At 38.1% G+C, this 26,617-nt stretch overlaps 1 protein-coding gene across 3 annotated transcripts in view; it reads right to left on the bottom strand.

Annotated features, from left to right (window-relative positions):
* Positions 1-760: 760 nt before the first annotated feature.
* LOC107878098 (double-stranded RNA-binding protein 1) overlaps positions 761-26,617 on the bottom strand; it is a 38,804-nt gene continuing 12,947 nt past the window's right edge. Inside the window, exons 2-6 of one of the 3 annotated variants that reach the window (XM_016724982.2) lie at positions 24,536-24,673; positions 17,911-18,146; positions 17,306-17,522; positions 3,784-3,912; positions 761-2,818 (exon numbers count right to left, since the gene is read on the bottom strand). In XM_016724982.2, the coding sequence (XP_016580468.1) occupies positions 2,520-2,818; positions 3,784-3,912; positions 17,306-17,522; positions 17,911-18,146; positions 24,536-24,673 (1,019 nt within the window). In that variant the 3' untranslated portion in view covers positions 761-2,519. The remainder of the gene's footprint in view (positions 2,819-3,783; positions 3,913-17,305; positions 17,523-17,910; positions 18,147-24,535; positions 24,674-26,617) is intronic. The other 2 variants (XM_047396960.1, XM_047396963.1) reach the window with 2 other exon arrangements.

Below are 26,617 nucleotides of genomic sequence, written 5' to 3' on the forward strand. Positions count from 1 at the left end.
AACTATCAAACCAAACATCTACTTTTTCTCCTAAGTGTACTAAGGCATAACTAAGCTTTTCATGCTCAGGTATATTGTACAATTCGAAGAACTTTTCACATTTCCTCAACCAACTTCTTGGGTCAGCCACATCGAAATTTGGGAAGTTGATTTTTGGTTTCAGGGTTATTTTATTGTTGGTAGCATTTTCGGAGGCAAGAACGGTGGGGTTAGAAGGAGTGGAAAGCAGTGGTAGTGACGAGCAGATGAGGTTTCGAAACAAAAGGGAACTCGAGAATAGAGGAGCTGGAGGATTTCCCCGCCCAACTTCGAATATAGATGAAGTATACAGAGATTGAGATGTTCCTATTGGAGATTTTGAGCCGGACGATGGGCCTGCCTCCGTTTTGCTCTGTGGCCCAAGATGTCCTTCTGGTGTGGCTTGCGGAGATGAGTCGACTGAGGTTGAAATCTGAGAGGATGATACTGTGGTTAGTCCCAAATTCAAAATAATTAGCTCCAATTTCATGTTAGTTTCACGAATCTTAATGAGCTGACTCTGAAAGTGGTACTGATCATCTCCATCATCTCAAATCGCTTGCTCACATTATCCATGAAAACTGTGAGCTGGCCACGAACGACCCTTACGTCGTCCTGTAGAGCTTTGAACTCCGATGAAGAAGCCGGATGGTAGAGGCAGAGCTAAACCTGGCTCTGAGTAATGTTCTTGCTACTAGTTGTTAGGAAATAGAAGAGAAAGGAAAAGAGAGGAAGAGAGAAATTGAGTCAAAATGGCATATGCCTTCTCATTAAAAATGCTAACAAATATAGGGTGGAATCTTACATTATTAGCTGACACTTGTCCCTGTCTAATAACAGAACTAAGGACTCAATAGTAATTAAACTAACTGACTACAGGCACTGAAAAGTAAATACAGGACTTAACTAATTAAAACATAGAGGACTAAACTGTTTAATCAAAGCTTAATTAAAATTAAGTCACAAATAGACTTTTGTGACAACATTTCTTCCAATAATGGCCAACCATGAGAGAATTTACCTACTATGCATATTGCAGATTCTCCATGAAGTTCATCTTTGTAACTTCTGCTTCGGTCCACCATATGGCTGGTTCTCCATTGGTCATCTTCATTATTTTTATTGGAATGAATTGTGCCTCTCTCGTGATATCCTCATTACCAACTTTTGATGAGAGCATAATTCACAACAGGGCTAGGGTTGGCTTGGCGATTAGGAGTTGTATTGGATATCGATTGTGTAGTGATTATTATAAGTAGTTTTGGAAGAGGGGGTGGGAAGTGAGATGTGGAAGCTAATGATGAAACCTAATCAACCTGTGGCCATAGTGTCCAATCAGTGGCCACAGTGGTTGGTCAAGCTAGGGCGTGCATGGTTAATAAGAGAAAAGAGACTTTTTTCCACGTGGCTTTCATGTTGTGATACAGTTGGGATTAGGGATATTCATCTGTTTGTCATGATTCGCATGGCATTCTCCTACGAGATTTATCTGTCATTGATTCGTTTCTCTTCTCCAGCTAAACCTAAAAATAAATAACTATAACGTATTTATTGTATGAATATACAGTGTAGGTTTCATATATCTCATAAAATATAAGTGATACAAGCTAGTCACGATACAACAAACCGAGTGAATACAAGTGAATTTAAAGCGAATAGATACAAATGATACAAGCTTGTGACAATTGGTATAGTAGAGCGATTGCATACATGTAATACAAGTTGATAACAAATGTTTCAATTATTTTTCAAAGTTGTAGCTAAATTATAGATGTGTTGTATCTAGAACGTTTTTGGGTTGTATCTTCCGGAGTTGGATCTACGTTATATTTGGAGCCTTTTCTGTTTGTATCTAAGATTGAGATCTGATTTTAAGGCGATGGTTTAGGTACTTTCTGGTGATGCCATAAGTGTATCTCATAAAATATAAGCAATACACTAACACAGCAAAATTTGAGCAAACAAACGCAAGGAACTTGAGCGACAGATACAACTCTAAAACAGTCGCAATCAATTCAAACTACAGCTATTAATGATAATTATGGTCGAATTATAGCTATTTATGAAATTTCCTCAAAAACTTGATGTTTCAACTATTGAAGTGTTGTCATTTGATCAGTAGAACCTATTTTAAGTCGGAACACAAGTATGTGCAATGTGCATGATACCCAAAATTGATCTAGCAGGCGATAGATTGATTCAAAAGCAACAATTTGAACCCACTAGCCACATGAGACACACGGCTAAAGAGATCCAACAAAAGATATTTGCAATTGGGTTGACATTTTTTGCCTGTTTTTCGTGCTTCACACCAACACTAGGCTGCCTTCTCAAAAATACAACGGAATGTCAATTTTCTTAATAAGCATAACCAACTTTCTGTAGCTATTGTCCAAAGGTTTCTTTTACACATATAGTAGTACCAGTAGAAAATTTTCTAAGTTGAACCTTGTCATCAAGATAAGATTAATCAAATGCAACATACAAGTGGCTTGTTGCAATTACTGATTTCGATTCGATTCTAAGCTAGCAGCAACCCATTTTTCGTCGCTGCAGGGCAAAACAGAAGCACCATTAGGAAGCTCCAAGTTTGCATTCCGGGGGAAAATGAAAATCTTCTCGCCTGGCAAAATACTGGTCCCAGCATATTTACCAGAATCAGCAGAGTCTGCAACTGTATCAGTTGAATGATCAAAGATTGGTGAAGCAGAAGATGAGGCAGCAGGACAGCGATCCCTGGAAAGGGAATATGTATTGGGTGCAGTCGAGCATCTGTGTCTTTTTGCATTTTTATCTGCCTCTGAATATAAAGTGGTCAAATAATTAGTAATACATTGCATAATAGGACTAAACAACTGATGCTGGTGATAAATTGGAAGAAACACAATGGATGTAGATAATATACTTATATGACCATGTTGTTAAGTTGTAAAGACTAAAGCCAGAACCATTATGCATCACTTTAAGACAATAGGAGATTGAGTTGGAAGAATGCAGCTATTTAGTCTAAAGAGTTGATGTGATTTCTACTTGGTGATCACAAGAAGACTAAACAGGTTGGTCCATATATGGAAATATTCCACTATCTTGACCTCAATGATATAGAACCTACTAAAGTAAACCTCATGCAACCCTGTTATAAGTTGTTGAGCAAAACAAATATTTTGTCTCAAAAGATGTAGTCACATTGCAATTCCCATCTAGATAGTGCGACACATCAATCATCAAACCATTAGTGTTTTGTTTTGTTTGCTGAACTGTTCCAAAAACTATTCTCCATGACTACTGTTGCAGTGATGCAATAAGAAATTATACAGTTTCTTGAAGTACTCAAATGTCAGCTATACACAGTTCCATTTTATCAGCAGTCTTAACAAAACCCATGTGGGTCTGACAGAGTAACCTGTCTTGCATGAGTGACTGAGAAATTTTTTCGTCCAAATGCTTGGTTCAATCAATGAACTTGGACCTTAGTGAAGTTATATGCATATTTGATAATAACATCTAAACCTTTTTTCATTCTTTATCTTGACCTCAACAACTTTCCAAGATATTAATAAAACCAATCTGCAGCTAAGAATGACCAAACAAACTTGTAAAATTCTTTTCCTTTTTAATAGAATGACAGTGGCACAGCTGGTAAACTGTGACACCTATGTATATAGTTCAATTAAGGGCCTTCGCATATAAGAAAGTTATCACACAAAAGCAGAAAATGTCAAAGTAAACAAATGGTGTCAAGTGGTTGCAGATTTCAGAAAGCACCTTCATTTTGCAGACTTAGTTCTTCAATTATCAATTTGGTCTTCTGCTGAATAACTAGTTGTGAAACATCAGCAGCAGCACATCCTGAGCTGGCTGGAAGGACCTGAAGATGTTCATCTAGTCGACCACCTGTAACACAAAAGTAAGAAATTGCACACTTAGAACTTGCCAATGAACCCAACCCTTCCCAGATTAATTGTGAGAAATTAGGAGAAAAATATTGTTGAGTTGTGTATCAACATTATTATTCTGAGGCCTAGTTAAAGACACTACATCACAATCCTTATACAATTAGGATTATATATACTATTTTAATTCCTATTCTAATTCTACCACACCCCCTCAAGCTGGTGCATAGAAATCATATGTACCGAGCTTATTACAGATTTAACTAATTCGAGGACCGGTGAGCGACTTGGTGAAAATGTCTACAAGCTAAGTACTCGACTTCACAAATTTTGTGACAATATCTATCTGTTACAGTCCCCAGTTATGGATCTAGTTATGGCACGCTGCAAGATGAAATTAGATGTCTTCTTCCTATGACCTAAGGTGTTGGTTCGTTAAGAGAGAACCTACAATCTCTTGATTTGAAGTACTCAAAAACTTAAATAATCTGCTTACATTTCATGCAATAAACAGAGAGTTTTAATACAATACTGATAAGATAAGTACCCCTAAATACTAGGGCATGACTTCCTAACATTACTGGAATAAGAGACTGCAAACTGCTACAAAGAAAAAACCACTACTGGAGTAAGAAACTGCAATTAACTACTACAAAGAAATAACTACACTTGCACCTTTCAGCTAACTTGACCATGAAATCTTCCGTTTTGAATTTAACTGCTGGAAGGCCCTGTCTTCTTGTGAAAGTAGGAGTAGAAAGCTCAATAGGAGTTTCGTTTTTCAGCAGGTTAACTCTCAATCTAGTAGCATAAGACTGAACCACAGTGAAAGGCGCAGGCTCAGGGACAGGTTTATTTTTGGAGTTGTAGGCTAAGTTGCTCAGACTCAGGTGCGGGTATCCGAGACGGGTGCAGATTCAAGAGTCGGATTCGTCAATTATTTAAACTTTAAGATTTGGGGGTACGAATTTGAGTATGGATACGGGTGTGGGGATTCAGCTAAAAAAATCAAATATTATAAATATAGAGTTATAAAGATATTCTAATAATATAATACAGAGGTTCTATTTATAATAAATATTACTAATGAAGATAAATTTGGACCTTTCCCACTTCTAAATAGTTGTTCCAACTTACTTTTCCCCATGTGTCAAGGAAACGTACGTTACTTTACTCCTAAAAAATATATCCTTAACTTTTCCCACTTTTACGTAACTTTTCTTAGTTACTTTTTCAATTAGTAGTAGTATTTTTTTTGAACATTAGGAGTAGTATTTTCCACATATACTTTTTCCTTTTTGGGAAACCGACATAATTTGTTTACTATTTAATTAAATTCTTTTTATATTCCAAAAAAAAATATAATTATTAAAAAATAAAAGCACCGACTAGATCTGATGCTTTCTTCGAAACCCACGTTTCTGTCGTTCTTCTCGACGAAAGATTCAAATTCCCACAGCGGCAACAATTAGAGTCACCGGTTTTATCCCTTCCGACGAAGATAATAATTACATCATCCGTTTTCTCCCTTCCGACAATGACAGCAATTACAGTCGTCGAGTTTCTCCCTTCTAACAACGACAACAATTATTGTCGCCGATTTTCTCCCTTCCAACAACAACAACTAACTTTGTTCTTGATTTTGGTCAATGTCTCCGGATTCATTTGACCGAATCGGAGACACACCCCGCACCAGCATCAGTGTCGTGTCGAGACGAGTTTGGCGGCAAAACCAAAGAGTCCGTGCAACATTGCAATAACTACTGCAAATAACTACTATAGTAAATTGTTAGTAGACTAAGGAGTGACAATATTACTCCCTTCCTTCGTATCGCACTTGTCCTCAAGTGTTAAGTGTGGAAAGTATTAGTATTTTCCTTTATTGTGGCAAATTCTTCCTCGTCGTCTATTGAGTCAATCCAGAATAATTTCTTGCATTAATGAGCTTGGGTGAACAGTCCATCCTAGTTAAAACAAATTCCCTTAAGTCGTCTTTCCTCAGTTTCTTCATAAATTTGGCATGTTGAGGTGAGAAATTTGTTGTCTTTGATCTGCAAGCAACTAACAATTGCAAACAAATGAGTTGTTCCGTGCTTTCATAAAAGTCAGGATAAACTCATCGCTGAGCAAAATCTGGAGGATTATGCAACTCAACCTCAATTGTTATATTATCAGCAAGACCGGAGATATAGAGTTCAATTTTTTGCGACTGTGCGAGTGTACTAGCCCGCGAAAGTATCTAGTCAAACTTTCCTTGGTAATCTGCACATACCCAATCTGGTGTAACTTAGCCAATTCTTCCCACCTCTGTCTTCTAATTGGTGGCCCAAAACGAAGATTACAATGACATTTGAATTCATCCAAGACAGTTGAGGCATATCTATCTCTAGTTGAAGAAACCGAAGTTAGAAATTTCCCTCCAAATGAAAAGAAGCAAGTCCGACCTTTTCTTCTTCTAGAGTTTTTAGTGTCGACAGAGTATCCACATCTGTTAAACCATTCCAAAGGGTCCTCAATGACCATTAAATCGTGGGAAATCCAACTTTGTATGTCGATGAATGATGGAACTTCCTCATGCTTCTGAATCTGACCCTCTGTCACTCTAGTTTTATCCTTCCAACCTCGATTCTAACTAGAATATTCAGTTGATGCAGAATCGGCCTTCAAATTTGTTAGATCCTTCGTGAGTGCATTCAAGCGAACATTTATTGCTTCCTATTGGGCTAAATTGGTTGCACGTTCTTCTTGGAATAATTTTACCAATTGTGCCAGTTGATGTTGAATTTAGTTTTCCATAACTCGGCGCTCTAATATCCAGCTTTATAGTCCCTAATATGGATCCACTTACGGTCCCTGCAATCTCTTGAATTTGAGTTAAAGTACTCAAAAACAGAGTCTCGTCAATCAAAACTATATCATCCGCAAATAACATACACCAAAGCACCTCACCTTGAATATGTAGCATCAAAACATCCATCACCAAGGCAAACAAAAACAAGCTAAGGGTCGATCTCTGGTGCAATCTATAAATACGAGAAAGTGCTCTGGGTCTCCTCCTCCCACTGTCCGTACTCCGATCTTGGCTCTGTCTACATGTCCTTAATTGACCAAGTCCTTTCTCTCCCTGTACTGCTCCACCAATCCTCTAACAAGATGAATGGCTTTTGTAGTCGCACGTCCTGATATAAATCTGCCCTGGTTCTAAAAAATAGTCACGACCCCCCTCACCCAAATCTCCACCACCCTCTCCCAAACCTTCATATCGTGTCTTAGCAGTTTGATACTCCTATAGTTGTTGCAATTCTAAATATCACCCTTGTTCTCGAACAACAGAATCATCGTACTCATCTCCATGCCTCTGGCATCTTCGGCATCTTAAAAACAATATTAAACAACGCAGTCAGCCACTCCAAATCTACCATGCCTACGCTCTTTCAAAAATCTACTGAAATTTTGCGTAACCCAATTGCTCTACCTCTACGCATCCTACGAATGACACCCTTAACCTTTTCCACCTTAATATATCTACAATACCCATAATCGTGATGCCTCTCTGAGCGCTCTGAATCCCCAACACAATGCCTCTGTCCTGCTCTTTGTTCAAGAGTTTATGGAAGTATGACCGTCATCTCCTTTTAATGTACCTCCTCTACTAAAATGTTGTCGTACTCATCCTTGATGCACTTCACTTGGTCAGTCACAGACCCTCCTCTCTCTGTCCTGGGCTAGCTTGTATAATTTCTTATCTATGTCTTTGTCCTCTAATTCTATTTACATGCACTCAAAGGCTATTATTTTTGCCACTGTAACTATTAACTTTGCCTCTTTCCTACCCATCTTATACTTCTCTTGTTTGCCCGCTTCTCCTCCTCGTCCTTACTCCACCACCTTCGCATAAGGCACCTTTTTTTCCTCCAGCTTCCCTTGTCATCTCTATTCTACCACCAGTCCCCTCTATCTACTCCCCTCTATCTACTCCCCTCTATCTACCAGAGTCTATCTACCAGAGTGAGACCCTCAAGACACCCAACTCCTCTCTAGCTATCTATCTGGTGCAACTGGCAGTTTTATCCACATATTGTCCACATCCCCACTACTTTCCCAAGATCCTATAGCCACAAACTTCTCCCTAATCTCCACGGCACTGGCCATAGTCAAACTACCCCATTTAGTCCTTGGTCGGTTATCCACAACCCTTATCTCCTCTCTTTCTTGTTCTCCAAATCCATCACCAAAAATTTATGTTGGGTCGAAATATTCTCACTTGGAATTATGTTACAATCTTTACAAAGGACTTTATCACTTAGAGCAAAAGTCTATCTGGGTCTTGGCTACCAAACTACAAAAGGTAACCAATGTTCTTCAGGAAACTCGAACTAGCTACCATCAACCCAAAGGCTTTTGTGAAATCCAAAAGTGAGACTACTTCATTTCTATCCCTGAAACAACCTCCATGTCATCATAAGCCCAAGGCTTCTCCGTGTTTGGTATACCTCTCACCACCTCATCTAAAACCTCCCAAAAACTTTTTTTCTTCTCGTCCAAGCCTACTTGCGGTGTGTATGCACTAATAATGTTCAAACTAAACCCTCCAAAGACTAATTTAATCATTATAATCCTATCATTGACCTTTTTAACCTCTACCAATTGCTCCCTAAGCTCTTCATCTACTATGATTCCTACTCCATTCGAATTCCTCACACTTTCTGAGTATCACAACTTATACCCGTCCATCTCCTTCGCCTTAGAACCTACCCATTTGGTTTCTTGGACACATCTATGTTAATCCTCCTCTTCACAAGAATCTTCACTAGCTCTATAAACTCATACGATAATATCCTGATGTTCCAAGACCCTACTCACAACCTAAGCTCCCTTAACCCTCCACCACCACTTACCCTCACCCCCGTCCCCGATCGAGAACAAGGCCCTAATATACCATCGTTCACCAGAGCCCCTAAAGCAAAAATAGACAATTATAAGGACCGTCAATTTTAAGAGCATGAACAATATTATACCAAAACGAATAAGAAATAATTATACTACAACTTTTGTCCACACAACTTCATTTGAAAATTCATAAGTGTTCCATTTTCCTAAATGAATGAGCTTTTCAAACTTGCCCTTTGCATGCGCATACTGTACAAGGTAAAGAAAGTAGTAGCAAATCTAGTCTTGCCGAGTTTTACCAAGTTTTTTTGTTTTGCAAATTCCCTCATCATCTTAATAACAAAGGCCTTTGAACAATATAAAAATTTCACCTAACTGCCTGAGTGAAAATTGTAGAGAATGACAATAGGTTCTTTCCTTGAAAATGTCCTCAAACATCAAATTTATACAAGGAGTTGCACACGGTACAATAAATGTGTGGGAACACTCCCTATAATATATCACCCGCTTTGACATTTTCACTTGCATTATCCGTAACAACTTGAACAACGTTCTCTGCTTCAATCTTTTCTACAGTGTTCTGAAATATGGATAAGTTTTGAAAGAAACTGTAGACAAGTTGCTTACGTCAATGAATTCAAGAAATAAGCTTTCTTTTTGAAGAATTCACCAGCACATTGATGATCATTTTTTCAGTTCTTGTCGTCCACTTATACCATCATAATGGAACATCCAAACTTGTTTCATTCTACCCGATGATCCTCCCCAATTTTGTTTCATCCACTTTATTAGTTAGATAAGGCCGTCTAACTTCATGATCTATGAAGGACTTTAGTCCGAGACCAAATTGGCCTACAACTTCAATGAAGTCTCCAAAAAAAAATGTCAATATATCTGACACAATTGAGGGGGGGTTCTTGCATCGTACAGCCACCGTGAAAAAGCAGCAACTGCACAATCACTTAAAATATCCTTGACAACGTCATGCAAATATTTTTAACATTTTCCCTATCCTAATTCCTAGCTTCTGCGGGAGAAACAATCTAAAATACCTTTCTACCGGTTGATCCACATCACTTTTGCATTTTTGTGATTTTGCAAGAAGCGACAAATCAGCAGCTTCACCTTCTTATTTCATCATCATCAAGATTAGTCGCATTTGGTTGCTGTATCATTTGACGTTTTAGCTTCTTTTTCTGCTCACTATATTTTTTTGTTTCTTTCCTCACAATCTCCGTGGCATTTTGTACAACAGCCTACAATGTTGCCATCGTCACCAACAAGACCTATTGCAAGAAGTTCTTCATTTAAATGTTTTGTTACAAAACACACATATAACGGTAGCCCTATTTGTCTCATTCGCTCTTTAACCATATTTCCAAGACAAGTCAGACAATTTTAATCATTTTTAAGATTTTAAGAAAAAATTTCAACAACATATTAATCATTGACCAAAAAATCAGCAACATATATCAATTTGATTAACAAACTGAAAAAAGTACATACAAATAAATATATAAAGGCTGAAGAACAACAACAACAACATCCCAGCGTAATCGCACAAGTGGGGTATGGATAGGGTAGAATGTATGCAGACCTCAGCTCTACCTTGTAGAGGTAGAAGGGCTGTTTCTGATAGACCCTCAGGTGCCTGTCAAACAATCTAACAAAAAGGGATGCCCATACGGGTGCAATCACAATATAAATTAAGTGAAATGGAAAATGCTACACAACAAACAAAGGATAATAACGAAAATGAAATAATGCAATAATGGGCACACAAAACACCAGGAAAAAAACGATTACATCCTCATTGTCAAGTTTTTCTCTAAAAAATCTCTCATGGAGACTACACTATCAGCCTCACTGGAATGGTCGCGCAGTCGGATGAGATTCTCCGGCCATCGGACCCAGCCCGACAGGAGGGCAATGTGATTGCGAACAAAACCAATCAAGAATCAACTTCTAATTCCATACCTAACTTTTTGAATCTCCAAAACAGTGTTGCAATCCCATTTCTAGTTGCAAAAGATGAGTTGAAGCGGGCTCAAAAAATTATTTCTTTGTCAAAATCTGGTGGTTCGACTAGTTTCAACTGTTGGGAATGATTATACCCCTTAACGATGCTCCTACGACTTAAAAATCAGTAAATTCCATCGTCAATTATGAAATCAGACCACGCGATTGGTGAGAGAATCGTTATTGACTCGCAAACAAATCGCACTCAAATTCGTCCTAGTTTTGGTGAGTTTTGTGGAGATTCGAAGACTAGGATTTCATCTCCACAAAATATAGCCCATACTGGTAACAATTTCTTAGGAACTAAGGAAGGAAATCTCACCGGCGAAAATTCAGGTGGCAGCGTCAGAGCTCCGGTGAACTTTTCCCACCAAATTCAGTACCAAAATGATCAGGGAAGGAGATGCAACCACCCATCACAAGCCCCAATTGCTTCACACCAGAACATGACGAATATGGGAATTAGGGCTCCATTTAAATGTATTGCTCAATTAGGGTTCCCAATTGCCCCACGAATTTGAGAGCAACTAAGAATGTTAGCACAGTCTCATCTTGCTCAATTGTATTAGATTGCATTTGACCAACAACCTTATTCGCATCATTAATATCATTATTAACATAATTAAGGTGATTCAAAGGCTTACCTTCTTCCTCACTAGGCTTGGTTTGATTGGACGAATCCTTCTTTTGAGATGTATCTATTTATTGTTTTCCATCCTTTGCCGCAAAGTGTTCATCCCTCATGTTTGCCTTTGGAGGTAAATTAGAGTTGTTCGAATTTTCTACCAAGTCTTGTTGATCATTTTGATTAACTCTAAAAGCAGCTTTACTGTTGTCCAAAGCTCTGTCGTCGTCGATTTTGGAAATTTAACCATGGGAACCCTAATTCCCAAACTGCTACGAGATGGGTGTGGATCCGAGAGTCTGGATTCGTCAAAATTTAAATTTTAAGATTCGGGGTGTGAATCTGAATATAGATAGGGTGCGGAAATTCGGCTAAAAAAATCAAGTATTATAAATATAGAGTTATAAAGATATTATAAAAATCCTCTATTGAACAAAAACAAGAAAGCATCCCAACTTTTGCAATTACTTTTCCATTAGGAGTAGTTTTAGTATTAGGAGTTTCTTCAACTTATGTATACGTATAATTAGGAGTACTTTTTCAATGCTAGGATTATATTCTCTAACTAAAATATTATTTTACTATATTTAATTATATATTGACTCTTTTTATATTATAAAGAATTAAAAAATATAGACATAACCGACTTTTATATTCTGAGGAATAAATATAAAGACACCGACACAGTTCTTTCTTCCCCAAAGACGTGAGATCTCTATTTCTTCCCAAGAACATCGACAAGTTATAATTACTCCTCTTGTTCGGCTGGGTTCCACAAGTATGATTATCTCTTTCTTCCACAAGACACCGACAGCTGAAAATTGGATTTGTTTGTCAACTTTACAGTCGCCGGTGAGGTTGCCGGTCGATCTTTTTCCAGATAAGTCAGCTGTCTATTTTCCAATATTTCCCCTCAAGTTTATTCTTGATTTTGGTCAACGTTCTGTAAATCATTTGACCGAATCTGAGATGGCAGAAGCACCCACACCCGCGTCAGTCACGTGTCGACACGGGTTCGGCGGCAAAACCGAAGAGTCCGCGCAACATAGGTTGCAGGTAGGATTTTTTTGATTGGTATTTTGTTGGGGTGGCTGAACAGAAGCAGTGTTTTGGATACCTTTGGGATCAGTAGTAGTTGTGCTGCTGGGATTTGGTAGAGTATTATTTTTGTTGCTATCTATGTGAGTAGGCTGGTTGTTTTTTTTGCGCATTCGGAATATGTTTGTGAAAATTTTTGGACTTGTATCTCAGACAAAGGAGATGGCTTGAGTTGCTCAAAGACTACGACATAAGTCTCCATTATCATCCAGGTAAAGCTAACGTGGTTGCTGATGATCTTAGCAGGTTGTCCATGGGTAGATTGTTCCATGTGGATGAGGAGAAGCGAGGTTTGGCGAAAGATATTCACCGTTTAGCTAATCTTGGAGTTCGTCTTTTAGATTCTGAGGATGGTGGTGTGATCGTGCAAGAGGTGGTGAAGTCATCTCTTGGTGCTGAGGTGATGGAAAAGCAGATTTTGGACCCTATCTTGATGCGGATTAAGGGGCCAATAGAAAGTCATGGCTTTTGAGATTGGTGGTGATGGTATCTTGAGGTACCAAGGTAGATTGTGTGTTCTCGATGTTGATGGACTGCGAGAAAGGATCTTGGCTAAGGCCTGAGGCTCACGAGTCGAGGTACACTGTTCATCCTGGTACAACAAAGATGTATCATGACCTTAAAGAGATTTATTGGTGGAATAACATGAAGCGGGATGTGGCCAATTTTGTAGCCAAGTGAATGGAGCAAGTGAAAGTTGAGCACTTGAGGCTTGGTGGTTTGTCCCAAGAGATTGAGTTGCCTGTGTGGAAGTGGGAGATGATTAATATGGATTTCGTTATTGATTTTTCGCGGTTTTTCCCTCAGTTTAATTTGATTTGGATCATCGTGGATAGGATGACTAAGTTTGCCCACTTCTTGCCAGTGAAAGACTACTTATTCTGCAGAGGATTATGCTAAGCTCTTCATTCAGGAGATCGTAAAGCAGCATGGTGCGCTAGTTTCTATTATTTCTGATCGAGGTACGCAGTTCTCATCCCACTTTTGGCATTTTTTCTAGAGGGGTTGGGAACTAAGGTGAACCTTAGTACCGTTTTTCATCCTCAGACGGATGGTCAAGCAAAGAGGACTATTCAAACTTTGGAAGATGTGTTAAGGGCTTGCGTGATTGATTTTGGTGGTAGCTGGGTCAACCATTAGCCTTTCATAGAATTTACGGATAATAACAGTTATCACTCTAGTATTGGAATGGCTCCTTTCAATTCTCTTTATAGTTGGAGATGTCACTCCTATTGGGTGGTTTGAGGTTGGTGAGAATAGGTTGTATGGTCCAAACTTGGTTCACCAAGTTATGGAGAAGGTAAAGGCGATTCGGGATAGGCTTAAGACTGCCAAAAGTCCTATGTGGATGTGAGGCAAAGGGACTTGAGTTTGATGTGGGTGATTTGGTGTTCTTGAAGGTGTTTCCTATGAAGGAAGTGATACAGTTTGGAAAGAAGGGGAAGCTCAGTCCCCATTATGTTGGTCCATATCGTATTTTGAGGCGAGTAGACAATGTGGCTTATGAGTTGGAATTGCCTTCGAGTTTGGGTTCTATTCATCCGGTCTTTCAAGTTTCGATGTTGAAGAAGTGTGTGGGTGATCCTTCCTTGATTGTTCCTTTGGAGAGTGTTGGCGTTTCGGACTTTTGTCTTATGAGGAGGTCCCGGTTGATATTATGGATAGGCAAGTCCGTCGTTGAGGACTAAGGATATGGCTTCGGTGAAGGTTCTATAGAGGAACCAAAAGGTTTAAGAAGCTACTTAGGAAGCTGAAGAGGACATGACGTCCAAGTATTCATTCTCGTTTCCTGCTTAAGATAATCGTGCTTGAGGTATGTGTATTTCTTAATATCTTTGTTTTCTGTCTTTGTTGAAGGAAATTGAGGTTGTGTTCTGTGTTAAATCGTGCTAATGGATGCCTTGACTCATCATTAGAGGATGAATAATCCTAAAGGGGGATAATGAAACACCACGGATTTTGGTCCTTGAAAAATCCCTGAGCTTTGAGCTCACTGCCCAGACACAACTCATCATACGAGTCATAGAGTGCCATTACGGGTCGTAGGACCCTAATCATAGCCTGACCAGTGTGTTTGGCTAAGTCTCTCTGTTGATCAAGATTGGCAACCAACGAGTCGTTAAGACTCATTACGAGTCGGATAGTGTAAATCGTAGCCTCATCAATGTGAGTGCCAAAGACTCTGTCTTGGTACGACTTGGACCCTACGAGTCGTAATGTTGAGTACGAGTCAAATGATACGACTCGTAGCCATACCAGTTTAGGTGCCCATGGGTACTGTCAAGACTATGAGTGTGCATAATGAGTTGTAAGGTGACCCTAAGAGTCGTAAGGTCACCCATAACGATTGGCGTCCAATTTTCAGTGTTTTAAGTAAGGGTCGTTTGGTCAATTCCCTCTTTTCCTACTTAGATCCCACATCCATAAAACAGCAAATAAGGGTTATTCTGATCCCTTATCAAATCAAATACACTCTCAAACACTCTCAAGCCCCCCCAGTCAAGAGAGCCTAGGGTTTGCAAGAAAATTGGCATTAGAGCTTCCAAAGGGTGAATTCCCTCCATAGTTGTGATTCTTTAAGGCATGTTACTCTTCCCCAAATCTTAGTTTTGATAAAGCATATGTTTTAAACTGTTATTCAAGTGGTTTTGAATGTGGCCTTTGGAATGAGGGTTGAGAGTTTTGAATGGTTGTTCTCTTAAATGATGTTCTCATGGTTTATATGTAATTTTTCATGCTTTAATGATGGTTTTGAACGTGTGGAGTGCATGGGCATGGTGAATAAACTAGGGGGTCATGGTTTTCCCCAAATTTGAGAATTTTGATAATTGAATTGGTATAACCCTAACCCCATCTTGTGAAATTGGCTTTGATAGTGAGTATACATAAACTTTGGACTATTTTGAAACCTTGCATTGTAACAAGGGCTAATGAAACATGCATTGACTTTAGATGGGCCTTGATGGTCATGGATTGACTGGAATTGGAACCTTTGAAGTGCTATTGGCTAATGGGTTGTGTTGAAGCGCTAAGGGGTTAGTGTCCCAATTGGCTAAACGTGTTGAAGTACTATTGGCTAATGGGTTAGAGTCCCAGTTGGCTAAACGTGTTGAAGTGTTATTGGCTAATAGAGGTTAGAGTCCCAGTTGGCTAAATGTATTGACGTGTCATTGCCTAATGGGTTAGAGTCCCAGTTGGCTAAGTGCGTTGAAGTGTTATTGGCTAATGGGAGTCCCAGTTGGGTAAATGTGTTGAAGTCCTACTGGCTAATGGGTTAGCGTCCCGGTTGGCTAAATAGGTTGGAGTCCTATTAACCGATGGGTTAAAGTCCCAGTTGGATAAATAGTTTGGATTGGCATGATGTGTTTGTATGTACATGATTGTGTGCATTGGTTTTGAATGATTTTGAGATGTTTGATCATGGCATTACTTTACCCCTTCCCTGAGTTACATGCTAGTATTCATCTCACTGACCATCCCCGAACGCTGTATCCCCATGCGATGCAGGTTCCGAAGGCACTTCTGCTTTTCCTGCACAGTGATAGAATTTTTCGAGTGCTCAGCAGCCAGCTTGAAGTGGTAAGCCTCCTTCTTCCGAAAGGCCGTTACTTCTTAGTTTATCTTTTATCATAACTACTATATGGTTTCTTTGGCTATCGTCGGAGGCATGTCCCCACTTGGATGGATTTGGTTTCGTTAGAGGCTTTGTGAATTACCATGCCCTAGGTATTGGTTGTTGATATTCTCAGATTCTTTTAAGCTTATATTTTTCTATCTTGTTATATGTTCAGAACTCAGCCATTGTTAGTGTATTGTGTTCTATTGACTAGGCAAAAGGGGTGATCTTCGGTCCACGGTGGACTTGAGATACCCGTCAAGGCCAGGCCCTGGTTCGGGTCGTGACTAAGACACTCTCAGGATATTATTACAAATTTGTAAAGACAGGTGAGCAGCTTGCAAATATTTTCATCAAGTCTCTCACTTGTCCTCGTATTAGCTACAATAGTAACAAGCTCGGTACACATAACTTATATGCACCAGCTTGAGGGGAAGTGTTAGAATAGGAATAGGAATAGTATTGTATATAGTCTCCTACATGGAAAGGGCCTGAAATGTAGAGTCTATAAATACGGCTCGGTGCAATAATGTAGTTCACATTTAATAATATTTTTCAGGTCATTTCTCAGAATAGGTGACTGAGAGCTAGAAGATATGACCCCTAAAACACTCGTCAAATTAAAAGCAGGGAGATCAATTTGACTAACTCAATCTCGAAGGAGATGACAATATTATTCCACCAGATATTGAACTTTTATATTCACAACAGAAAAGCTACACAGGAAGCAGCAAGTGTTTATATGTGAGCCAATAAGATACTGGAAATACTGTTGGGCCTACACAAAAGATTTCAGTTACAAATAGATCTTAATATACTCCGAAGCAAATTAGAAAGTCACAAAACCACACTTTCCTAGGTGCAGATGTATCTTCTTGAACAATTTATTGTGCCTTAATGTTCGTTTAACCAGCTGTAATGCAAGTCCAACAGGATTGATGCGCAAAGTTTGCCTTGTGCTTTAGTTTATTAATTTCATCAGTTGGGAACACCATGCCATCCTGCTTAATTTTATATTATCTTTTGAAAAGATCATTTTTATTATCCGAAATAAACTCCATGTAATTCTTCCTAGAAGCCGATTAAATTAATCATTTTTAATCCAGAAAACTTGCAATTGTGATACTGAGTGTATATCCTCCTTACGTTTCACAAGGGCATTGTAAGCAACCTTTGCAGCATTCATCTCTGCTTGCTTCTTGGTTTTAGCTTCTTGTCCTTGAAAAGTCCCACCTCCAACTTCCACCATTGAGCGGAATATTGGCGCATGAGGTGGGCCAGTTCTGGCTGTATCATAAACTGGAAAAAGAAAACCCTCTTTTTGAGCCAGTTCTTGCAGAAGTGTCTTGTATAAACCTTCATCCTGATGTAATTTAAAAATTAATTAAATAAATACGTAGAAGAAGAAAGAAATGTACTCACATGAATGATCTCTCAGCACCGAAGCAAAACTAAACTCTTTAAATATTGCCTCCTTCCGTTTTACTTGGTGGTATTTGAACAGGACACCAGTTTAATGTGCTAAATTGACTTGCACATTATATTAGTGATAGAAGAAGAAAATATTAAAACATTGGATGAAAAATCAATTTGATAGAGAAAATACCACATTTGAAGTTTAAATTTTAGGTAGTTGAAAAAATTTTAGTTTTTAAAGTTTGGAACTTGTATAGAAATAGAATGGATCAAACATTTTGAGACATCCAAAAAGGAAAGAGTGTTATATTAACGGGAACGAAGAGAGGACTAACCTCCTGAATGTCATTAAGTGCTAATGACTCAAAAGCAACTTTTGCAGCTGCATGTTCAGCTTCCTTCAATGTAGAGAAGAACTCCTGAGTTTCATAAGTTTCCCCATCAACAGTCACTTTTGACCTAAAACGACGGGTGTGAGGAGGGCCATCAAGTACAGAAGAATACACGGGTAAAGTGAGATTTTGCTTCTGGGCATAGTGTTGTAATCGATTCTTATACAAATGAAGCATCCCTGCAACATGAACAAAATTGTAAAGAATAAGAAACTGGTCACAAAAGGATTAGCTGATTAGAAATACCTAGAAGTCAGTAATATGTTCTTAAAGGCATTCACACACTCTTCAAGGTTTTTCTAGAAATGAGGTATCCAGAAATATGAAATACTTCAAAAATTTCGCCTGCGTCCAAGCATATCCATTATTGTTTAGCTGCAATAGCATCAAAGCATATCCATTATTTTATTTTTTTTTATTTTGTAATAACATCAAAGCATTTTTCTTATAATTGTATCCTTGTATTGAACGGCTTCAGTAGCAATTTTCCCTTATGAATTTGAAGCTCTGTATAGATTCACGGAATTCAACCATTGCTAGATTTCCCCCACAGGTAAGATTCTTTTCAAAGTAGCTTGCTTTAGTTTGTTGGTATCTAGACAAGCTTGTTTAACCCAGAAAATCTGAAAAGGGGCTTCCAGATGAATTCTAGGTATATTGAAGCAGAATCCAACAGCCACTTATTTTTGCACTGTGGAGTCACTGGTCTGCTATGTCAACTATTCCTGAAGTCGGGGGGACTTGAGACAAAAGAGATGGTCCCAGCTTGTATATGGTGGACCATAGGGAAAGAAAAGAAGGACATGTGTTTTGAAGGAAGATACAGCTCAATTAAGAAGAACAAGATGTTCTGCCTACTGTTATTTCATTATTGGGGTAAAGGAAGTTATGTGCAGGATGCTAGCTTTATTTGTGGGATTACACTAGGTATGTCGTTGTTGTGCAGGATGCCAACTCTTTAGACATCATTGATCCTTGTAAGATTAACAATGATATATTTTGCTTTTCGGAATCCGTAAGTAGCAATAACATTGTTGGGAAGTTCTCCAGAGTGGTGGTTAGACCAACTATGTTGTATGGGACGGAGTATTGGTCGGTCAAGAACTCTCACATTTTAAAGATAAAAGTTGTAGAAATAAGGATGTTGTGGTGGATGTCTGGGCATACCAGGAGAGGTAGGATTAGAAATAAAAATATCTGGGACAAGGTAGGAGAGGACAAGACGCAGACAGCGAGGCTGAGATGGTTCGCACATGTGAAGAGGAGATACACGGATGCCAGAGTGCAGAAGTGTGAGAGGTTGGCTAGGGGTAGTTTCAGAAGAGGTAAAGGTAGTGCGAGAAGTATAAGGGAGATGTGATTAGATAGGACATGACACAATTGCAGCTTAATGAGGACATAACCTTAGATAGGAGGTTGGGGAGGACATGGAGTAGGGTTTTAAGTGAGTGTAGTGTTGCTTACCCTTCCATACTAGTCGTCGTATTTCTCCTATGGTTTCTTGTCCATCAATTTTTGTTACTATCTACTGTCTCTTGTACTTCGATTAGCGCACATTTTTTGGAGTAATTACTGTTCCTTTTTTTTTTCTGAATGCTGTCATTCTCTTTGTAGTATTTTGGCATGATCCTTTCACTTCAGTTATTTCTTTTTTCGATCTGCTTTGATATCTTTTCCTTGAGCCGAGAGCCTATCAGAAATAGTCTTACTACCTCCTTTGGCAGGGGTAAGGTCAGTGTACACTCCACCCTCTCCAGACAGCACAAAGGTTGTGTCGTTGATTAGTACAAGGTTACCTTTCTCAAAAAAATAGATTCCCCACACGCCAACTCTTATTTTGATGAGAAGATGAATTATAATGCGTTAAGTGTGGAGTGAAAATTTAAATTCACAAAGAAGAACAAAATATCCTATATAGCACAACAGAAGGAAAGAACATCACATCAGAAGGAAATTGCTAAGAGGCCTCATCTATGATCAACTAAAGCTATTGTTTAAAATAATGGACACGCACAGAGAGAGACCAAGAACATTATTTGTACTGGATAGGAAGGTTGATCAATCAACCATGTCCTAGTATATATTTAAAAAGTTATACAGACAAACTTCTCTATAATGGCAGGCAAAAGCGTTCGTCTGTATATTTCATGGATGTTATGTGTATACTGACATTTGATGTTTAAATCTCTTTCAGTTGTTATAAACAGAAGTAGCAGAAAATCAGTTTCATGATTTTGTATACCAAAAAGAAGGAATGTATTTGTTAACAAGTTTAACCAAAAAAATAAAAAGAGTACGACATACCCAGCGTATTCCCACAAAGTGGGATCTGGGGAGGGTAGAGGGTACGCAGTCCGTACCTCTACCTCAGAGGTGAGGCAGAAAGGTTGTTTCCGATAGACCCCCGGTTTGAGACAAAAACAGCCTAGGAAAGGACGTAATAGAAGAACAAGTAACAATAGGCAGTAAAAAATCATCAATAGTAACAGAAACAAGACTACCACGAAATACTACTACAATCAATCTACCCGAAACAACAAGCATCAATCAAACTCCAAGAACAAGAAATTACAAGTGTGGCACTACAACTAGAGTATGGACTACAAGACAAACCACTCCTACCTACTAGCATAGACGCCCTCCTTCCTACTAACCTACTACCCTAATTTGCATCCTCCACAACTTCCTATCTAGGCTCATGTCCTCGGTAAGTTGTAACTGCGCAATGTCTAATCACCTCTCTCCAATATTTCTTTGGTCTACCTCTAACTCTCCTGATTCATCTTGTTCCTTCTTTAAGTTCCTGGTAGCTCAATATTGAAGACATTGAAAAGATACATGCTCCATGCACAAAATAAATACAGAATGCACCATTGATAGCCAACACAATCACACAAAATAAATTGCTTAGCCTGTGAAATTACTGGTCTTTTGTCATATACAGAACCCATCCAGAATTATTATTTATAATATATAATATCAAATCAATAAACATAATTAGTAGTGGAATAATCTTTAAATGGTTAGCCGGAGAGGAAGCCAGACTATTCTGGCACATCTCCAATACATCGGAAAGAAATTCCTCAAAATTTTCACTCTGGACAAAACATTCACATTTCACTCTTTTATTGTTATCACATTCCCTTTTGACAAAGCATTCACGTTAACACTTGTCATCATTTGCGCTTTTGACAAACATTTAAAACCTTTTGTCAAGGAAAATGTAGCCTTCTCCGTTTCTTCATATCCATTATGTTGAAACGTGGGGGTTCACCACCTTATAAAGGACCAGGTCCCATAGAGTCAGATACAGGAAATAAAGCAGTAAGGAAATAAAACTTGCAAGAAAGTAAAGAACACAATGATTTAATATGGAAACCTCCTTGCTCAAGGGAGCAAAAACCACGGTTTGCCCTCACAAACACTCAAGAATCCACTATAATCAAACACAGAATCAATCAGCACATTTGCAAGCTTCGTTTTCTTTCTAGCAAAGTAGTTATCTAAATTTTCTTTAATATCAAAAATAGTTACCTCATTTTCTTCATCTTCAGTGCTTTCCATAAGAGCAAACAAGGAGACAAAAATGACATTCTAACTCTCCACTGCCAACATAGAAACATCTTCAAGCTTTTCATCCTTCTAAGATTCACTGGAGGAATCTCCCCAGACAGCTAAAGCCTGTTTCACTGCATAATTAGTTGCAGCTTTTCTTCTTGACTTTTCAGGGACTTGGTCCTTCTTCTTTCCTTTGTCACCTCCAAACTTTAGATATTCTTGATAATTCAGTTTGTGCATTGGGCAATCTTTGATGAAAGGCCCAGGTTTTCCACATTAGTGGCAAACTTCAACTGTACCTCCCTTTTGCTGCTACATCCTCTTCTTTGAAACTGACCACTTTTCTTTATTGCTCTAACAATCTTTTTTGCCAAATAGGCAACATCAGTGTCCTCACTTGAATCAGACTTCGAAACCTTCAATGCCAGAGATTTTTCTCTTTTTGCTTCCTTTTTCTCTAGCCCTTACTGCTTCTTGAGTTCATGAGTCTTCAGATTAACAATAAGTTCTTCTATTGTGAGAGTTTTCAAATTTCTTGCCTCAGTAATAGCATATACTTTGCTTTCCCAGGATTTAGGAAGAACTCCCAGAATTTTTCTCACCTGTTTATACAAAAGAATAACTTCTCCTAAGCAGTGGAACTCATTGGTGATTGAAGTGAATCTGGTATGCATCTCTTGGATAGTTTCTCCTTCTTTCATGGTGAAGGTTTCATATTGAGTAGTTAGCATATCAACTTTTGAATCATTCACATCAGTGGTTCCTTCATGAGCAGTCCTCATGCAATCCCAGATTTCTTTAGCATTTTCACAAGCAGAATTCCTGTTATATTTATCAGGTCCTATGCCACAGACAAGAAATTTCTTTGCCTTGTAATTCTTCTCAGCTTTCTTTCAATCTTCATCATCAAACTCTCTTCTAGTTTTAACAATCATCCTTGTTATGTCTCCTTCTTTGACCTCTCTAACTGAAACATGAGGACTATCAAAGTATTACATCCATCAGCTCACTGTCCTCAGCCATAATGAAGTCATACATCCTAGCTTTCCACCACCCATAATACTGTCCATTAAAGCGGGGTGGTCTAGTGGTAGATTGCCCTTTTTCCAGATTAGGTGGAGCAGTCATGATCAATAAATCACTCTATGTATGAACATTTTAGAGTGTCCTTGCTCTAATACCAATTGTTGTAACGTGGGGGTGCACCACCTTATAAGGGACCAGGTCCTTTAGAGGTAGATACAGGCAATAAAGCAGTAAAGCAATAAGGAAATAAAACTTTGAAGGAAAGTAAAGAACACGATGACTTAACGTGGAAACCTCCTTGCTCAAGGGAGGAGAAACCACGGCTTGCCCTCACAAGCACTCAAGAATCCACTATAACCAAACTCATAATTACAGACTCCATTGGAACTTAACTCTAAGCTCCTTTAATTTGTAACAACTCTATTACAACTCTCCTTGACAACTTTGTCAAGATCTCTTCTCAATATTGATAAACTCTAACCAATATCAACTCACATAACTCTACCTAAGCACTCTAAAGACACAAGAAAAGCAGTACTCTTATAAGACGAGTAATTCGATTAAAGACCAAGACTTGACTCAAGAACAATTACTCTCTCAGCACAGAAACTTGGAACTTGAGCAATATTGAGTTTTTACCATTTTTCTTCTTGAATAACCAAATTGCAAAAACTATTGAATTGAGAAGCATTCTTTTCTATTTATAGCTGGATAATGATTAGGGTAGAGTTTCGATTGGGCCAGGTGTCCTGATTGATACACAACTCACCTGCGCAATTTGTTAAACTAACAAACAAAACTGCATAGTCAAGTGACAGTTGTATGTTTTCATGACGACCAGGGACCTGGTCCCTTGTTGTCAGTTGATCATCATCAAAACAAGATATAGCACATTACGAAGAAACCAACTAGATTTCAATCAAAAGTTCACCAAATTGTATTCATATCAGAAGAAAACAACTGAATAAAGAAGAAATTGCATGACGTATCATGAGTGAGTCTTTAAAACCAGACAACTCGCATGAATGCAAATTAGTTTATTAGCAGTTTTATATGATCAAATGTTATTCCTATTGAATGGAGATCTGAACTCTTGCTAACTAAGATGGGCAGACATATTGGCTTAATGAAGTGGATAAAAGAAATTGCAAACTGAACTGAAAAGAAACAATCGCACAAATAATGTGGACAAATAAAAACAAGGAAAAGGTCAGGATCTGGATTTTCAGAATTTTTGGTCAAGATGTAGAAAGAGTGGTTTTGCTTTGGTAAACAATTGGACATCTGAGGTTGCTGCCAGAGAAAGAAGATGCTGTGTCATGGAAAGGGGACAAGAACGACAAGTTCACTGTAAGATCCTGCTACAATGGTCTGTCAAAAGGACCAAATGCTAAAGTAAATCGAACTGGAGTGATCAGTGCTGCAGTTTTTGATTGCACTGCTATTAGTTTGCCTGCCTAACACAAGCTAACCTACAAAGAAGAGGTTATAGTATTAGCAATAGATGATATTTATGTCATCACAAGCTGAATCTCCAGAACACTTGTTACTGTTATGTCTATTCATTGGAAGTATGGTCCATCTTAATGACTATACTTTGGATGAAATGGATGACCTCTTAATCTGTGGTAAATGCAGTGAGAAGCTAGAGTGATCAGTGGATACGAAGGGAGATCAAATGCATCTCGAAGACTGTTTCTGCGCAAGTTTGGGATATTTGGAAGCGTAGGAACTATAGGTGCGTTAAGAGAAAAATATTAATCTCTACCATGTATCAGATTTAGAGATTTGCAGTCTCTATGCTGGTGGTGTAATATGAAAGATACGTAAGACGCAAATGTTTTCTGGACTTTCCAAACTCATTACAAATGTAAGGTCTAGATATCCTTGTTATTGTACGTGTTAGCACATTCTTGGTGCATAGCAATAAAATCCACCTTCTATCCCAAAAATTTTGAAAACAAGATGAATATGCTATTCTAACCTTTAGAGGTATTAGCGTCCACACCAGCCAATGGAGTTCCATAGACACGAGGAACTTGTTCAATGCTATTCTGTCTTTGGTGAAAAATATCTATATTTGGAGGTCTATCATCCACCTTACTCTTTGATGTTGAAGCACCTGCACGAGTAAGTGAAATGTAACAATATCAAGGCAATTTTCCAAATATCCCATAAAGTACTCCCATTAAGTGAAAATGATTTTTATTGTTCTTTTTTTTTCAGCTTTGCCTGTAAAATTTGATCATTGAGGATAGAGATGCAGCAGAACTTGGCTTAAAACGGTTAGACAAGCACCAAAAGCGAACAAACAAATAAGAAATCTTGTTTACATTCAGTTAATTCAATTTATTATTTGGTAAGGGAAAAATTCTTCTGAAAATATCAAAAGAAATTGGAAATGTGTCCCCCTTCTCCAACAAAGTGATGCGAAAAAGATCAAGGAAGCCGTGGAAACAAACTCGGGAAAAAATGCACGGTAGGGCTGTGTATGATAGACACGATGTTGTCTGACACTTCCCTGGCCCTCTTACTGCTCTGATCTGTGTGTTTTTTTTACAATGTGTCAAACCAGATAGGTCAACAACTTCTCCCTCGGATATCCCTCTTTCCTTTCGGCGGTCAACTTGACCACATTCTAAGCAAAAACTACAATGACAACCACTATGCCTCAATCTCAAATAAATCGAGGTCGGCTATATGAATTTCTACTTTCAACATTTAAGCTAAATTATGTCATCATCATACCAAATAAAATTGAAAAATAAGATAAAATAATTATTTATACAATATTAAAAGTGAAAAGGTCCTTATAAAAGTGATTTGAAGTTTATTCCCTTCACTAAATGATTCCGCAAAAGACAAAACGGTCATTTATTTTTTATTGAGAAAAACTAAAATTGCCGTGTATATACAACTTCCCTGTCTTTAATTAGATTAAGATTCTTTAAATATTTTCTTGCTTAGGAATTTGCTGCCGTGTTGCTTATTTGGTTAGAATTTGGATCAACTTAAGTCTAGGTTATTAGATTTAGGATTCTTTTATTGTCAATTAATATTTATGTTGCTTTTTCTCTTTGTTTATTTTAAAAATTCAATTTAGGTTTCTAGTATTTAAAACCATTTTAAGAGGAAAAATATGGAGAATTAATATTGATAGATTTTCTTTTTTCTTATCTATATGAAAAAAAGAGTCCTAAAATATATGGTAAGGAAAAAATTTGAAAAATATTGATATATTTCTTTTCCTTAATAAAATATTAGGGGATTAATGTATATATGGAAAATTAATGTGAAAAAGAGTCCTAAAATATATGATAAAAGAAAAGAAGATAAATATCGATTTCTAAGTACCAACCAATTTTGATAGGCATCATACATTAGGTGGAAAAGTCTTTGATATGTACGTAAGGTAAACTTTCTAGAGAAAATTGAAGAATAGGTGTCTTTTTAATTCTTGAATGAAGGATTGTTGACATTGACCAACAGATAGGGTCAAACATTATTAGGAAACTTGATCAAGTTAATTGTGGACTTATTTAATATTTTCAAAACTTTTTAATCTTTTCAAAAATACAAATCAACCCAACCCACACCCTCTTCAATCCAAATCAACCACTCTCTCCTCTCTCTCAACAGCTTCTCTCAACTCTCTCCCAACCAACAGTTCTGCAAAATTTCTCCCTTCCACCCCCGACGACAAATAGTTGGGCTTCGAGTTCCCCTCTTCAATTCAATCAACCTGTCTCTCATCCCTCTCTCGACAGCTTCTCTCAACTCTCTCTCAACCAACTGTTCTGCAAATTTTTCATTTCAATCCTCGGCGACTTCAACATCCGAGTGCAAATAGTTGGGCTTCGAGTTCCTTTTCGACTTCAATCGACGTGACAGCCTTACTCTCCAGCCACAACAGCTTCGAATTCTTCATCGATCCTTTTCTTCTTTCACAGGTAAAAATTTATGGCCTTTTTAGTTTTGAAGAAAACGAGGAACTTGAGCCAACTTCTCTTATAGTATTGATTAACAATTTCAATATTTGTTGCACTAATTTGAAATGCGGTCTGAA

The sequence above is a fragment of the Capsicum annuum genome, chromosome 1 (assembly GCF_002878395.1).
Source record: "Capsicum annuum cultivar UCD-10X-F1 chromosome 1, UCD10Xv1.1, whole genome shotgun sequence".
NCBI classification, from domain to species: Eukaryota; Viridiplantae; Streptophyta; class Magnoliopsida; order Solanales; family Solanaceae; genus Capsicum; species Capsicum annuum.